Below are 19,032 nucleotides of genomic sequence, written 5' to 3'. Positions count from 1 at the left end.
TTTTAACTTTTTAACATTGAGCAATTGGTTTTATACATTTTACATTTTTTATTTATTTTTAAAAATTAAAAATTAGATTTTTACACAACAATACTTGTATTTGAGTTATTGACCTTGTACATTTTTTAATTTAGATTTTAAAATTAATAAAATCATCAAAAAAAGTATGATTTTTTTAGTGATTTTAAACTTTAGTGACCAGCAAATATTAATAAATCAACAAGTAGTAAGTGTGCACCTCAAATTTGGATTAGGTGGAAAATGTGCACCTCTCATTTTAAATGTTGAATGACCTTTGAAAAAATATCAAAGGCAGCTTGCATTTCGCAAATAATTTGTCGCTTGTATTAACTCGTGGATCGCATGGCCGAATGGGCCATGTGAAAAAACAATACTTTATTTCCCATTTTAATTGAATGAATAAATGATTATTCAAAAAGAAAAAAAAGTCTATTACAAAAAAAAAAAATTGATTTTCTTACCATGTAGTACTAATAAGAATCACAGTTTTCAGAAATCATTTTAACCAAAATTGAGTTTAAATACATTTCGTGTAATTATGAAAAAAATTCCTAGAAATAATTTCATGTTTGTGGTTGAAAATTTTGCCCGAGAAAAATTATGTCAAGATTTTAGTCGAAATCTTGTGGTTAATTATATTTTATATTTTTCTAGTTATGGAGTTTAAAAAGTTAGAACGAATGCAATAATAAGAATGTGTTTCAGAGGAGATTTTCTAGAAGAGAAAAAAACAAACTTTTTATAAACAAAAAATAGTTTATGCAAAACCTAATAATAAATAATTTTATAAATTAATTTTAATCTCTAAAATCGATTATATTTTTCTTTCATGTTGTTCTACTGTAAAATTACTTGTAGAGAATTCTCCAAACATATTCTAAATCATTTTTGATAAACGTAAGAGTTTGCGTTAGAATCAAGATGTGCAACTCAAAATTTCAATGAATATCAAAAGCATTGAAGATTACAAGTTTCTGTGTGCATAAGGATCAAAATAGTCTCATAATATGAATATGAAATAAATATAAAGGCATGTCCAATTTAAGTTGAAAAAATAGAAACCAAGATATAAAATTTTTCAGGGATTAAAAAGTATTATTTTTCTTGATATTTTTAGAATATTTTTATTTCAACACAAATAAGAAGATCGTATTGTTTTTTTTGAAAAAAAAAAAAACAGGATTAATTGAGAGGAGAACATGTCAAGTAAATAGTATTTGTGTCATAATAAATTAGGATCTTTGCATGTTCAAATTTTAATTGCAATATATAAATATGTAATCTTAAAAAAAATACTAAAGCTAACATTTTTGTGATTATATATAAGAATATCTTCTGTATACAAATTTTAATTTTAACATAACAAAAGTAATTATTTTTATGAAATGTAATTTGTTTAATGTCAAAATTGACGTTTTGTTCTTTAATTCATAACTACAACAATAACACTTCTAAACCATTCTCAATCGATTCTTAGATCTAGTGAGATTCGTATATTTATATAATTATTACAATTTAACAAATGAATTGTCTCTTATGAATTCAAATAAGTGAATTCTTTTGTAAGCCCAGTTCTTAACTCAAGTCCTTAACAAAAGACACTGAATTCTTAGAAAAATAGGTGATTGAAAAAATAAATTATGTATTACTGAGGCATTTAAATACAAAATACTTTTCCATAAGAAATTCGATCAAATACATGCAATAAAACAAGTTAAATTAACTATTTATGAAATACATGCAATAAAACAAGTTAAATTCCATTATAAAATAAATAATTATTGAATTTAAATGACAAAGTTTCCTACAATATGTCAACAAACAAAATTTTACTGAGAAGCAAATTATGTTTTTTTCTAAGATAATCTCGAAAGGGAAAATTCTGAGCCGAGGGGAAAAAAACTATGGTTTTAACACCATGGAATCAAAATAAATTGTCCTAGTCCCAGCCAGTAGCAGGAAGATTTTGAGCTGGAGGCACACCAACTTGTGGAGCCGGTACGGCAGCGGGGACCGGTGCAGGAACAGCCTCACCCCAATCTCCTGCAGCTGTAAAAGGAACATTAGTCAAACAAATTGTGATTACATAAATTTCAAAACAATTATAAGTGGTATCAGAAAATGCATGTGCGTGTGTGCCCCCATCATCATATCACTGCAGAATCAAAAATTCTCGTCTTTGTGCGACAGGGGAAGAGGAAATGTTGAATCATAGCAAAGTCAGGGATTAGTACCATTTTTGCATACAATTTATAAAATAAAGGTAGACGGAGATTGCATTATCTCAAATTCAAATCCAGACATAGATTTTAGGATAATAAACAAGCTAAATGACCAAGCTGAACTTGTTCATCCTGAATCACCGCAGATAAAAACTCAGTACAAATCATCATAAAGCAAGGACCTTAAATAAACCAATAATTCATAGTCGTACCAGCTGTTTCTGGGGTCCAGTTAGTAGGAACTGCTGGAATTGGTTGTGGAGCGTCATCTGTCCAGGGTTGGTCGAGTGCAGGAGGCCATTGTCTGTCTGCAGGGAAGCTGCTAATGGCAGCACCATTGAAATCGATGGCAAAATCTTGCGCAGGTGGTGCTTCATCTTCCTCTTGTTGCTTAGCTTCTTCAGGTTCTCTATAGAAGAATAAATCCACCTGCATAAGAAAATTTGAGATAATTGATTACTAATCCAAAAACGTTAAAGAAAACCCCCAAATAACACATATGCTAACAGACTAAGACTTCTCTAGAGATACGGAACAGCCACCATTTTATTCAGAAAAGCAACAGGTATTTTACCATCACATCCCACTTGTGACCCGGACGAATAGTGCCCCGCATCTGCAGCACCATACGAGCTAAAAGCCAAAAGAGACAACCAATGCTATGCTTCCCCTTATTATTGGCCGGAATCCCAACGTCAACATACCGCATTGGAGAATCAGTGTCACAAAAGGCAATAGTGGGAATATTGCCAAGAGCACCCTCCTTAATAGGCTGCACAGATATCAATAACATAAGGCAAATTGTGGCAGATCATGCACAGTATAACAATATCAGTATCAATAACTATCAGATATTCAAAACATCCTCAATGGCTGCAATAATCTGGTTCTAACTTCTACAAGTGGTAAATAACCTGATGATCGGTTCTTGGATCAGTAAGAATTAGAAGACGAGGCTCATTGTAGGATGTCTGCATCTGATTGGTGAATGTTCCAGGAGTGTGCCTTCCTGCAATTGCATGAGCCCCGGTGTACTGAGCAAACTTAAGCACTGCCCTCTGACCATAAGGCCTGGCGGACTGAACAATGATATCCTGTGGGTTCTCGATGGCAACAATAATCCTAGCAGCAAGAAGGAGCTTCTCCCATGTTTTTCCAAGGTTGATTATGTATATACCTGAAAAACCATAACCCCAAAAATCAACAAAAACTCCAAAAAATTTTATTTTAGTAGCAAGAGAAAAACTCTATAACTGTGCTAGAAAAAGAAAACACCAGAAAGACCACATTTATAAAATTCAAATCAGTAATTAAATTAGCCCTTACTTCTCTATAACACCTTAAGGAAATATAAGGGTCATGCACATCTCACATCCAATCCAATTACTTAAAAACAAGAGTCCAATTAATGCCTTGCTTGATAAACCAGTTTGTAAGCACATAATTATCAGGGTCATGTAATTGAAAAAGACCACATTTATAAAATTCAAATCAGTAATTAAATTAGCCCTTACTGCTCAATAACACCTTACACAAATATCAGGGTCATGCACATCTCAACATCCAATCCAATTACTTAAACAAGAGTCCAACTAATGCCTTGCTTGATAAACCAGTTTGTAAACACATAATTATCAGGGTCATGTAGTTGAAAAAGACCACATTTATAAAATTCAAATCAGTAATTAAATTAGCCCTTACTGCTCTATAACACCTTACACAAATATCAGGGTAATGCACATCTCACATCCAATCCAATTACTTAAAAACAAGAGTCCAACTAATTCCTTGCTTGATAAACCAGTTTGCAAACACATAATGGAGAAAAAAACTACGAAGTCAAAATGAATTGAGTATTTCCATAATATAAAATCAAATTATGCACGTCAATTATTGGAGAAGTTAACATTAGCCGATTTTAACATTTGGAAACTCAATTATAACATTCTTGATTTCTTCCTCCGTAAATATTTACGGAGAAATTTATCCGATGGCATAAATCATACACAAAACAGGAAATTTATTTCAGGATTGAAGATTAAAAGACCATACAATTATCAAATGGCATGGATCACTGACCTTTCAAAAATACCTCAAAATTTAGACCACTCATGAAACACCCTTAGCTATTACTACAAGATCATGGCCACTATGAAGGAGATTCAAAGGTATCCAGAATTCTACATTTTGGTGATTATGAATAACTACATGAATTTAATTGGAACACAATGGTGATGTATAAAAATGAAACCTATTTATATTACACAGACATATTCTATTATATAAAAAAAACAGAGAAACTAAGAACATGTAAATGACCACTGTTTAAGAAAATGGGTGAATAAATGCAAGAATAAAAGTAGAAAGAAGAATTTGAGAATAGAGGAGTGACCGTCAGTGCGGCGCTTGAAGACGTAGCGCTCCATTTGAAAGTCACAGTTTTTGGTGCCGAGGTGAACGTCGGCGGCGAGCATCATCTGGATGTCCGTCTCTTTCTGCGATAGCTGGCGCAAAGGAGCGGCGGCGGAGGAGTCGGCAGCGGCCATGGCTGCGGGAGTGGAAGAGGCGGAGTCGGTGGTGTTGATATGTTCTCAGAAGATTTGAATAATTAGGGTTTCTGAATATTCTCCACTATCATGGGAATGGATGAGGGGAAATACAACAAAGGCAAAAACCCTAATAATAGAAAATGACGCTAATACCCCTTCATCATCATTTGCATTCGAACCTCTTGACCAAATTGTTTTTTGGCGGAATTATTTTAAATTGTAATAAATAAATAAATACATCAAGATAGTAGAATCTATAAATAAAAAAATATTTTATATTGAATAATTTAGAAAAGTATTTAAAAATATAATTTTTAATTTGAAATATGTTTTAAGTTGTATGATTTAAAATATTTTTTAAATTTGGGAATTCAAGAAACATTGAAAATAAATAAATCCCGTGAAAGTGTATCATAAAAAAATAAATCTATGTGGATAGTAGAATCTAAAATTTAAAAATATATATTCTATTGAATAGTTTAGAAAAGTATTTAAAACTATATTTTTGAATTGTATGATTTAAAATATTCTAAATTTTACGGTTAAAATAACATTGATGTTTACACATTTTCAACTACGTGTAAGAGTGCATTACAGAAAAATTAAATATATTTTTAGTCTATGAATTTTTATCCAAAATTAAAATTTATTTTTTCAAAATATTGATATATTTTTGTCTTTAAACTTTAGAAATGAATAAATATAATTCTTTTATTTCAATTACGTTATTTTTTGTTTTACTTGTCAAATACATTCTCAATTAATATCGAAGCTGGAACATGTTAAACAGTATAAACAACTCAAATGTTAGTATGAAACATGTTTGATAGGTAAAAAAATTAACGTAATTAAAATAATTATATTTATTCATTTTTAAAGTTTGAGACCAAAAAATATAAAGTTTCGTATAAAGACAAATTTCAATCTTGCGTGAGACTAAAAATATATGGTTTAATTACTCGGATGGTACTCACTTTAGATTAAGTGTGTCAAATTGGTACCTCACCTTAAAAAAGTGTCAATTTGGTCCTCAAATTAGTTTAAGTGCATAAATCAAGTCCGTTTTCATTAACGATGTTAAAATCATTAATGTTGACTAATTAAGGTTGTTTTCTAATGCATTTTTTGCACACATGATATTAAATTAGTTTCTTGCGTGGAATTGTAAAGCAAAAAATGTAAATAATTAAATATTAAATAATTTTCGAAAGGGTTTCTTACAAATTGGAAGAATATTGGTCGAGGAACAGGATGAAAGTGAACTCTGAAGCTGGCAAACACGATTTGGGATTTTTGTGGCATTCGAAAATGAAATTGAACTTTGAAGTTGTGATTGACATCGATGAACAGTGGATTTTCGATCAAAGGTGCGTATTTGTTCCACTTGTGTCACATTTGTTTGATTGTGTTGTTGTGATGGCTTTGGGGTTTTATCAGTGTTTGTTGATTGCATTGATTGTAGTGTTTAGGGTTATTGTATTTTATGCGTTTCGAGTTTCATTATGCATCTTTTTGTAATCGTTTGAGTCAGTGTTTGTTTAGTCAATTTGTTGTTAACGGTGGTCCACTGTTATGTGTGACAGAGATGGTGTTGAGGTTGTGGTCCCCCATTTTAAAGTGTTTGTCGGTGTGTGTAAATTTTGTATTATTGTTTGGGCATTTTCATATTTCACAAGGATTTATAGAGAGATGGACAAGCCATTTTTTGAAGTTGTCTTTCACCATAGGGGGAAGTTTATCAATGATGGGTATGTGGGTGAGACCAATACATTGTCATGTGACCTAGACGGATGGAGCTACTTTGAGATATTGCCAATTCTGAAGGAGATGGGATATGTGAATGTCAAGGAGATATGGTATTCGGTGGGTGAAGGTTATGTGTTTGAAGGAAGGTTGGAATTGCTTAGTGATGACAAAAGTGCATGTCATATGGTCAACATTGGCATACTCAATGGTCAAGTGCATCTTTATGTTGTACACATGGTGTCTGAACCTCAAATAGTACATTTTTTGGAATATTGTGGTCATGAGGTTGGTGTGGAGGGTCAAGGTGACCATGAAGTTTGTTTGGATGGTGGGATTGCAAATGATGCATAGGTTGGTTTGGAGGGTGGGATTGTAGATGATGTAGGGTTGGTTTGGAGGGTGGGTTTTAGGGATGGCAACGGGGCGGGGCGGGTACGGGTATCATGATCCCATCCCCATCCCCATAATAAAAATTCATCCACATCCCCATCTCCAAACCCAACGGGTATACAACTTTTGACCCATCCCCATCCCCACCGTGTAACGGGTATTTTCTTATACCCATACCTATACCCATTTTTTTATTGTTCCATATATCAATTAAATATTTTTTATAAAAAAAATTTAAAAATCACACCAACGGAATCATGATACTATCAAAATATTCAATATTAAAATTACATACTCTTTTTGATTTTCATGATGTCAAATATTAAGAAAAATATTATAATAGTATAAATCTCAAATTAAAGTATCAAATAACAACTAAATAAAATTCAAATAATTATATAAAAGCTAAAAAATTACACATTACTAAAATTTTATAATAACCAAAATATTTATTAATTTTACAAATGATCAGTGGTTTCATTTGCATTCGATCCACCTACACATAGAAAAAAAATGAAAAATTAGATATGATATAATAATTGAAATTGAAAATTTTAATTACTAGAATATAATGTACCTTCTTCATCAGATTCATTTTCACTCATGAGAACATCTTTTCCTTTTAATTTTTTAACACCTACAAACACCAAATGTAGAATATTAGATGAGAATTCACAAAAAATACTAACAAAAAATATTAATAAATTTGAGTAACTTACCTAGATGGTTTGAGTTCCATATCCAACTTCTTGTACACATCAAAGCCTCTATAGTAATATGATGAAGTCGACTACGGTGAGAAGTTAATATCTGACCACCAGTACTAAAAGCAGATTCAGAAGCTACAGTTGTTATTGGAATAGCTAAAACATCCCTTGCAATTGCTTGAAGGGTTGGAAACTTTAACCCATTTGTTTTCCACCATGATAGGATATCAAATTCTTGTGTAACCGGCAAATTATCTTCTTCCAAGTAATAATCCAACTCTGTTTTCATAACTGTAGTTCTAGATTTTTTCTTTTTTGCCATAAACTCTAAAAATTCATTCGCATCATTATCAACATCCTTTCCCAACTCCAATGATGTAGCTCTATAAGAAGAAGTTTCATTCTTTTTTGATTGATATTCCAAAACCAAATCATAGCACATTTGACGAATCCTACTAAGTTTCAGATCAAAATCATTACCATACAATTTATAAAAATAATATTCTAACATGTCCATCTTGTACCTTGGATCTAAAACTGAAGCAATTGTCAATATATCATGAATAACACTCCAGTAACTTTCAAATTTCTTTAACATTTGTATTGCCATATTTTGAATGGTTATCTCAGGAGATTTAACCCAATCATTTATTGCAATCTTGATCTCACAAATCTTTGGGAAAAAGATGTTGGCAGTTGGGTATTTGGAGCCAGAAATGATTTCTGTGATGTCATTAAATAATTTTAGCCTTCGACAAACATCCTTTGCAAATTCCCACTGCATATCAGTTGGCAAAGAAGTGTATTGAGCTTCACGTTGCTTTAACCTAAAAAACACATCCTTATAACATATGGCAATATCAAGCATCTTGTAAGTAGAATTCCATCTAGTTGGGCAATCCAAACTTAACTTTTTAGTGAAAGAAATTCGCAATTGTCTAGCTGTTTCCTCAAATTTTTCCATTCTTTTAGGAGTTGCTGTCCAATATGCTACACTTTCTCGAATTTTTTCCACCCCTTCTTTTAGGACGGCTAACCCTTCTTTCACAATCAAATTAAGGATATGTGCTGAACAACGCATATGAAGCAAAGACCCTTTCTTAATGAGTGTGTCCAACTTCAACTTATCCTTAATTTTTTCAATCATGCTATCATTTGTGCTGCAGTTGTCTAAAGTGATAGTAGACAATTTTGTATCAATATTCCAATCGAACAAACAATCAACTAATACATTGCAAAGTCGATCAGCTGTGTGAGGTGCGGGAACATAAATGAACCTATAAATTAAGCAATATTTTGTAAGACATATAATCTTTCTAGAGGTGCATAAAAAAAATTACTGGAAAATTTATAAATTAAAAAAGGTGTACCTCAAAATTATATTTTGCAATGTCCAATTGTCATCAATATAGTGAGCTGTGATAGACATATACCCTTTCTTTTGATTGCTTGCAGTCCACATATCCGATGTAATTGCTATTCTTCCTTTATTTGTATCTATCAACTTCATAACAACTTGTTTTTCATGTTCATAGATGCCGAGTATCTCTTTCTTTATCGTATTTCGTGAAGGAAGTTGAAATAATGGTTGAATTGTTGTCACGAATCTAATAAAACCAATATGGTCCACTATTGACAATGGATATTCATGCAATATAATCATTGTTGCAAGTTCCCTCTTGGCATTTTCTTCATTATAAGCTCCACAAGCCAATTCCTTTTTGCCACTTGAAATCTTAGAAAAAAGTGTTTTTTGTCCCCCTTTTCCTTTTGCTAAAGCCTTCTTTTGAATACATATGTTTGTATGATGGTGCAAGTGCTTTGTTCCATTCTTTGTTTCTCCACCAAGCAGTTTCTTGCAATAGTTACATTTAGCTTTGTATTTTCCATCAACTTTTATCTTTTCAAAGTGTTCCCACACAACACTTTTCAATTTCCCTTTCTCAGGCTCTACTTGTGTTGTTGAATGTATTTCATCATGAACATCTGAAGGTGTTTGCGTAGATGGATTCAATGGAGATTGACTGTCATTATTGGAACTTTGAAAGGGAGTTGGTTGTTGTGAACACTGTGGTGGACTTGGTACCTGCAAATCTTGATCTCCTGTGCTCATTTTCTCTAGAAACTAACATACGTAACAAAAAAAAATCAAACAAAGTAAAAAGGTTAATTTCTTTTTTAACAAAATATAAAAGGAAAACCAATAATCAAGTTTAAAAATATTTCAAATATTTTTTATACTATTAAAAATTTATATTATACCACTTAAACGAAATGGCACAAATAACAAAATTAAATTAATAATAATTCAAATTTAAACATAGATTCTTCATCTTTTGATCTTGAATTAAATTAAGGATTTATGCAATTGAGCACTTAAAATTGAGAATTAAACATTATCATGAAACAAAAAATAAATAATAAATAAAATTATCATAAAGGAGTAAAGATAATTAAATGTGTGACCCAAATTTGAGAATATCCATTTGAACATAACATAACGGAAAAAAAATGTATAATTAAGATTATGATAAAAGGAAAAGTACTTTGAAGATCTGCTTAAACCTTAAAGAACAAGCCAAACAATTAAAAGAGAGTAAAAAAGTGTATAACCAAAGTAACAAAAAGAAGAGCTACAAAATAAGAGTCAAACATTTTCATGAAAATAAATAAATAAATAAAGATAATCAAATGTGTAACCTAAAAATTATTTCATAGAATGAAATTGAGGAACACCTATTTGAACATAACCATGTACAGAGAGTAAAAATTATGTAATAAGAAGAAGAAAAATTACCTTCAAAATTAAATCTTGAAAAACAAACCAGACAATTGAGAGAGTAAACAAAGTGTATAACAAAAAACAAAGAGAATGAGAAATATGTTATATATATATATATATATATATATATATATTATATTATATTATATTATATATTATATTACTATGTATATATATATTATATGTGTGGATATCTTATGTTTATATATATATATATATATATATATATATATATATATATAATTATTTATATATATTATATTATATTATATATTATATTATTATTACTATGTATATATATTATATGTGTGGATATCTTATGTTTATATATATATATATATATATATATATATATATATATATATATATATATATATATTTTTATAGATATATATTTATTTTAAGTATATATTATATTATATTATATAATAATATAAATATAATAATATATATTATATTATTATGTATATATATTATATGTATATGCGTAGATATTTTATGCTTTTATATATATATATATATATATATATATATATATATATATATATATATATATATATATATATATATTTCTTTTAAATTTTTATAAATTTGTAATGTTATAAATTTGTTTATAAAAGATCTCACTAGTTAAATGATTAATTTGTTTTATACGTATATATTATATATATTATATTATATTATTATGTATATATATTATATGTATATTATATTATATTATATTATATTATATTACATATATATGTGTAAATATATATATATATATATATATATATATAAGTATATTTTATTTATATGTATATATACTATATTATATTATATTATATTATATTATATTATATTTTATGTGTAAATATATTATTTATTTATATATATTTTTTAGATTATTTAATAAATTATAAATAGTTTAGTAATTTAAGCGGGGATGGGTATTTGGGCGGGTATATATATATCCCCATCCCATCCCCATCCCCAGTTGAAAATTTCGGGTATTACCCATACCCATACCCATACCCAGTCAAAGCGGGGATTCCCCGTCAAAACGGGGACGGGTTCGGGTGATACCCACGAGCACGGGTTTATTTGCCATCTCTAGTGGGTTTGCAGATGATACAGAGGTTGGTTTGGAAGGTGGGGTTGCAGGTGATGCAGAGGTTGGTGAGCAAGGTGGGATTGCAACTGATGCAGAGGTTGGTGTGAGACCTGAGGAAGTTAATAATTAAATAAATAATTATTTAATAATTGCGGGTAATAGGAGCCTTTATGACATTTAAAGCTAACTTTTATGATGTGGAAAAGTACTAGCTCAAATGGTTGAGAGTATTTGATTGTGTTGGGAGGACTTGGGTTCAAGTCATTTATGTGTTATTTAATTGATTATTATTTTAATAATAATGTGAGTGATCATGATGAGTGATAATATAATCCTAGAATTATAGGAATTATCATGAAACATGAATATGTTGAATGGTTGTGCATTGACTATGAAATTGTGTGCTTGTGTGTTCGATTCTTGGTAGACATGAATCAAGCTTTTTTTTGCTAAAATTAATTTGTGAACGTGGAGAGCTAGAAACCCTAACCGAGTAGGCCTGGAAAAACTACAAATAATGAATCTTGAAGGACAATTAAAAGTGCTTCAATGCATTCTCGTTTTTTTCATTAAGCATAATTAAGAAATGGTTAATTGGCCAATTAAGGGTGGAAAGAAGGGTTTTTGAAGTCTGCAAATTGTTAAGGTGTGGTGGATAGAGGTTTACAGAGTAGCTATAGTGCCTATTGAGTGTGAAGAAGGGTGGATTGAAGGAAGAGCTAAAGAGACTATTGGTGATCAAGGAAGAAGCTTTAAGAACCATTAAGATAAGCAAGGAATCCAGGTTAGGGGAGTTCTATGACGTGATTTACATGTTAATTATATGATTTTGCACTGTACTTGAGATTTGGGAATGCATTAGTGCTAATTCATTTGAAATTTCATTGTGTTTCTAGAAATTCCAGAAACTGCCTAGTGGCGTTGGTGACCCGCCAAGCGACGCATGTTCCATAACCTAGTTTTTGCGTTTTCCTATGAACCGCCTGGCAGCTAGGTGTCATCCGCTAGGCGACACTAACTGGTTTACCCAGCTTTTCTGTTTTCTGGAGTTTTGTGATGTTGGTGATGCGTGGATGGATTATGTATTTCAAATTATAAACTTATGTATGTGCGTACGTGTTCGAGACTGTATGAATGGATGATAAATGTATGAATCTTGATATAATCTAAGGTAGGGTTCATGATGGGTTTGGGGATGAACAAGCACGATTTTCTTATGCATAATATTATAATGTTATGAAAATGGTCTCCAATTGAACATGATAAAACAGGTGACTGATTGATAGGAGCGAATTTAAGGTTCGGGCAGTAGAGATGGCAAATAAATCCGTCCCCGTGGGTATTGCCCGAATCCGTTCCGTTTTGACGGGGAATCCCCACATTAACTGGGTATGGGTATGGGGAATCCCCGATTTTTTCAATAGGATATGGGGATGGGGAGGGGGATGTACATATCCTCGCCATAATACTTGTCCCCGCCATATCTCCATCCTCGTTTAAATTATTAAAATATTCACAATTAATTAAGTAACCCTATATATATGTATATATATATATATATTATTTCTTTTAATTATTTGGTTTGTTATGAAACTCATTCGCATCTCCAATATATTTTTTATCTTATCATAACCTTTATGTAATTATGTTAGAATGATGTATGTCAATTAAAAAAAATTTATTTCTAACATTTGAATATTTCTATTATTTTTTAATATTTTTATTTATTGTATATTTTCCTTTCACATGAGAATGTTTAATACTTTCAATTTAAGTGTTTAATAACATAAACCTTTCATTTACTAGGTAATATAAAAAAAATTACTTATTATTATTAATTTTTGTTTCATTTGAAGAACTTTTTTGTTTTGCTAAAATAATTTTTGTTATTTCTCAATCATTGAGTATATATGTTGATATTTGAAAAGTTTTCTTAGATCTCTAAGATGTTCATCTTATCATACCCTTAATTATACATTTGTTTTCCTTTGTGTGATTCCTTTCAATAGTCTCCAAATTGTTTATAAGACACACATTTGTTAATTTGTTAATACTTTTATTTTTTGTTTATTTTCATCATGTAGAATACTATTTCAATATATTTTATCTAATTATTTTTTATTTTCTAACTCATTACAATCATACTTTAATTTTTTCACTGTAATTGTATACATAATTTTTATTTACTACAATATAAAAATTTAATGTAATTGTCATGAATATTTTTTATCACCATCCAACATATATTGGAGTTCAAAAGATACAAGATCTATGTTAAAATTTTATTATTATGTTTATTATTTGTTCTTTGCGTCATTTTGATCAAGTGATATATTATAACTTTTATTAGTGTATAAAAAAGAGATTCATTATAATTTAAAAAATTGAAGTAAACAAACATTTAAAATATATTTTAATTTGAATATTTTTTCCTTTTATATATTTTTTAAAATAATTTTAAATTTTATCAATTAGGTTTCATTAATGTTTGCAAATTTAATAAATATTTTGGTTCTCATAAAATTTTATTTGGTATTCTAATCTAAAATATAAACAATTATAATTTAGTTTAAAGTATTTGATATCGAAGAAACAATCATTCTCCTAATATTGAATATTTGATAATATTATGTTTCATTTACCATAATTTTTTATTATTTTAAAAAAATTAATTAAAATTAATATTAAAGTAGTAAGAAAACGGGTATGGGTATGGGTACGAGATTATACCCGTTACCCGGTGGGGATGGAGATGAGACAAAAGTTTGATACCCGTTGAGTTTGGGTATGGGGATGGGGATGAATTTTTTTTACGGGGATGGGTATAGGATAGCGAAACTCGTCCCCGCCCCACCCCGTTGACATCCCTATTCGGGCAGTTGCAAAACAAATATGGAAATTTCCAGAATTGGCATGTACCGCCTGGTAGTACAAGAACTACCGCTAGGCGACTCCCCAAGGCAGTGAGCATTATGTGTTAAATTTGAGTTACGTGATCTTAGTTGGATGGTTTGGGAATTTTGTATAAATAGTGACTAAATTAAGCATAGGGTGTGGAAATGAAACATGTGCCTAGAAGGTAATTATTAATAGGTATAATTACATGATAGTGGGGACTAAGTATGTATAAAATGAGGGTTGATGTGCCTGTGATGTTGCCTAGTGTTTGTATTGGTGATTGTTATGATATGTAAATGGTGATGTTGGTTTTAGGTAAGCATGATATGTTCTATTTGGCTAAAATTGGTAAAACATATGTCAAGTGGCATAAAAGAGGGTAATAGGGTCTAGGGTTATTTTGACAGTGGCACAATAACATGATTTGGTTAAGTATGGTATGTATACGCAAGTTGTGTATGTGTTAGGAATGCTCACAACATTCTACTCTTGGATAAATAAATTGTGTAATGAATTCATAATGTGTGTGGATGTGCGAATTGTATATTAGTCATGATATTAGGATTGAATAAGTATTTTGGTGATGCTTATTTTGCTGTAGAGTGTTGGGTTCATTGGAACCAGTCTCAAATTGCAAAAAAAAAACTAGTAGCATTGCACTACTGGTATGGCGCATGGCGACGTGTGACGAGTCGCCAGGCGATAGAGACCCAAAACAGTGGCAGTGGCCACTGAACGTGCGTGGCGCCTAGCGGTAAGGGGTTCCGCCAAGCGAAAGTTATGTGGTAGAAGCATTGGAAGGCGCTTGGCTCCTAGCGGCGTGGGATGTCTGTCAAGCGGTCTGGAACCAAGTTCCACCTAGCGACGCGAGGAGGATTTCAACATAGCTTTGGATGGAGGTTATGATGCGATGTCTTGCTGGGGCCCAATTACGAGTGTAGCTTGTATTGGGGTAACACGTTGCCACTCGAGGTTTTAGCTTAGTGATTTTGGAAGTCCAGTAGAGTGTGCGAGATTGTGGTTTGTATGAATGGGTTCCAGAAGATTGTCCTCTTCAGTGTAACTGATTGAGTTTGGTAGTCTTGGGATAAATACGGACCACGATTCGTATTGGAGAACTTCACTTGGTGTCGCAGATCGTCGTCGTGGCAATTTATTCCCGCGTGTGGACTATTAGGTGGTGGCCTGTAGTCGGAGGGGCGAGTAGACACTAGTGGCAGCAAAGATCAAACAGTGTGCTCATCAAAGGGTGTAGAATCAAAAGGCGTCCAACGAAAGGTTTGGAAGTTGAGAATTGAGGATTGAGGTGTTAGCACGGGTCATGGTTATAAATTGCTTTATTACTTTATGTTGTAATTTTTATTGCTTTTGAGCTCACCTTATATTTGTGTGTTTGGCGATGATCATGTAACTTGTTACATGGGAGCAGATGTTGATGCAGGTGAGCAAGTGGATGCTTGGACTCTGAGTGGGACCAACCGGGAAGTTTTACTTAATGATGTTTAAGGACTATTTTTGTATTGAATATTATAAACAATTTATATTTGTAATAATTGAACACCATATGGATTTTATAATTGGCGCGTTGAAATAAAGTTTTAAATTTTCTGCATTTTTTGGGAAACTATTTTAATAATTAATGAGATTCATTATTATATTTCTTGTTTAATTTTAAATAACTTTCCGGCTAGGACGTTACAGTTGGTGTGGAAGGTGGGATTACAACTACTACAGAGATTGGTGTAGAGGGTGAAATTGCAGCTGATGCAGAGGTTAGTGTGGAGGTTAGGATTGCAACTGATATAGATGTTGGTGTGTTGGGTGAGGGTGTAATTGTTATTAAATTGATTATTATTTTAATAATAATATGCTTGATCATGTGGAGTGATATTATAATCCTAAAGTTATTGAAATTATCATGAAACATGAATTGGTTGAATGGTTGTTAATTGACTTGACATTGGCATGATTGTGTGTTCTATTCTTGGTAAACATCAATTAAACTTTCTTTTTGCTAAAATTACTTTTGCATGAATGTGAAGAGCCAAAAATCCTAACAGTTAGAGGAGGGCAGCCAAAAGGGTTGGAAAAGCCACTAATAATGGATCTTGAAGGACAATTAAAAGTGTTTTCAATGCATTTTCGTTTTTTAGCCATTAAGCATAATTAAGAGATAGTTAATTGGCCAATTAAGGATAAGAAGAAAGGTTTTTGGAGTCTGCAATTGTTGAGTGTTGTGAGGAGAGGTTTACAGAGTAACCATCATGCCTATTGAGTGTGAAGAATGGTGGATTTGAGGAAAAGCTAAGGAGACTATTGGTGATCAAGGAAGAAACTCTAAGAACCATTAAGATAAGCAAGGAATCCATGTTAGGGGAGTTCCTATTTGTGTTTACGATTAATTTAAGTGTTGTCATGGTATATGCTATGTTGGGGTGCCTTTCCTATTGAATTTTCTCCATTGTTTTCACGTTTCTAGGAACTTCCCAAAAACCGTCTGGCGGTCATGATGACCCTTCAGTCGACACATGTGCCTGAACCCAATTTTATAGGTTTTAGGGATGTTAGGGGTTACGCATGTACAGAAAAATCTGGGATTTTTCCATAATGGTATGCACCGCCTGGCGGTGCATGAACTATTGTTAGGCGACACATCAGAACAACAAGAATTTCTGATTTTTATTCTGTGATTCGTGTTCTTTGAGGTTTATCTGGTGATTTTGTGCATAATATTGAGTAATTGGGCATAAAGTGTGAGAAGAAAACATATGCATGTAGTGGAATTAAATGTAAGTATGATTATGTAAGGATTGAGATTATAAAGTGTCAAAGTGATTATTTCCTTGACTGTGATAAGGTATATTGCTTGCTGGTAACTGTTATGATGTGCAAATTGATATGCTTGATTGAGAATCTGTGTTGTATGTTCCAATTGGTGCAAGGATAAGTGTATGGTAAATTTCATAGTTTGTTGGGTGCCTGCATGATCTTAATTGTGAAATTTGGTAGGTGAATATGATGAGTTGTGGTTCAGTTTTATGATTATGACTGAGCAATTAAGATTGACTTATGTACTGTGTATTGCGTGCTTGAGGTTCATTAGAACCTGTCCAAAATGCAAAAAAAAAAACAGTAGCACTCATGTTGTAACATCTTGTCAGGATATTACTAATTTTTAATAAAATGAAGAAAATAAATGGACACGTCGCATTTAATAATACCTCATTTCCCAAAAACGCGGGAAATTTAAACTTTATTAAATATATAAAAAGTACTCAAATCCATAATTCACAAAACCATAATGTTATAACAACACCCATAAGGGTTTACAACTCATTTCAAAACCATTAAAAATAAAACATTAGATTTTCAAACTATACCCTCTCCGTAGCTAAGCTCCACCAAAACCACCTGCATCAATATCATCTGCTCACGTGTACCGCGTACACGATCATCGCCAAACAGAAGCAGATAGGGTGAGCTTAACAATTAAAGCATATAAAAATTGTATACACATATACAACATATCAATATAAACAACACAAACATTCCAAAGGCTTCCATTCTTTAATTCATACCACCTGGCCACAACCAGGTTATTCGTGTTATACATCTTCTAGTGATCACTTCAAGATGACTTGCTGCCATACCTATCGGCCACAACCGATAGAGCACGTGCGGGAAACCATGTTACAGATTATACACTGTAACGCCAGGTGGAGTTCTCAAATACGAACATGGTTCGTAACGTCCCAAGACTACCAAACTCGTCAGCTCATCACTGAGGAGGACAATCCATCTGGACTCATCCGTACTGGCCACAATCAGCACACTCACACCAGCAACACTCGCCAACCCGAGCTCAACCCAAGGGTTCCTCGTGTTCATCCGCCATCCCGAGCTCAACTCGAGGGATGTCATTCCGAGCTCAACTCGAGGAATGCTACGTGTTGAACCCCTATCCCGAGCTCAACTCAAGGAACCCAACAATCTCACCTTTGAAGCATCACCAAAAGCCTTGTAGATCACACTTGTAGAATCCAATAACTAAGACTTACATCAGCCAAATCGCCTAGCGGAAAACACGTATCGCTAGGCACTACCAGCTTCCAAACCGCCTGGCAGGGGACACGTACCGCCAAGCGCCAAGCACCTCAAAACCACCAACAATTGAAGACACTGCCTGGTGGGATAGTCCACACCGCCAGGTGCATCCACGCTAAGACCCCATTGATTCTACCGTAACCGCCTGGCGTAACCACGTTCACCGCCAGGCGGAACTCGCACCCGACTTCATTGACGTTGTTGCTCTCGCCTGGCGATCTAAAAGCCACCGCCAAGCGCTGTATCAGTACAAATGTTGTATTGGTTTCTTTGCAAACCTGCACAGATTTAGTCCTCAACCCGGCATCCAAACTCACACGACTTTAACCAATTTAGTGGAATGGCTTTCCCAGAGACTAACCTGTTATAAATTTCCTACTTCCACACAAGTTCAACCTCCCAAGTTTACAAAAATTGGCTTTCTTAACATTCTCCTTGTTCCACTTCACCATACGATAATGCACACCTTCTTCTTAACCTTGATTCTAGTCATTACAGTCATTCCCAACTCAATCCAAGT

At 32.3% G+C, this 19,032-nt stretch overlaps 1 protein-coding gene across 1 annotated transcript; it reads right to left on the bottom strand.

Moving 5' to 3' along the window:
* Window positions 1-1,765: 1,765 nt before the first annotated feature.
* On the bottom strand, window positions 1,766-4,887 carry LOC114171760 (small ribosomal subunit protein uS2-like). Its single transcript, XM_028056648.2, has 5 exons — window positions 4,636-4,887; window positions 3,158-3,420; window positions 2,818-3,015; window positions 2,456-2,672; window positions 1,766-2,070 (listed from the first exon to the last, which is right to left on the bottom strand). Exons 1-5 carry the CDS (start codon window positions 4,787-4,789, stop codon window positions 1,961-1,963), a joined length of 942 nt encoding a protein of 313 aa, XP_027912449.1. The 5' UTR covers window positions 4,790-4,887; the 3' UTR covers window positions 1,766-1,960.
* Window positions 4,888-19,032: the final 14,145 nt, after the last annotated feature.

This window comes from Vigna unguiculata, chromosome 1, assembly GCF_037176805.1.
Source record: "Vigna unguiculata cultivar grain cowpea cultivar isolate G323 ecotype 2 chromosome 1, ASM3717680v1, whole genome shotgun sequence".
Classification (NCBI taxonomy): Eukaryota; Viridiplantae; Streptophyta; class Magnoliopsida; order Fabales; family Fabaceae; genus Vigna; species Vigna unguiculata.
This window is presented reverse-complemented; position numbering and strand designations above follow the sequence as displayed.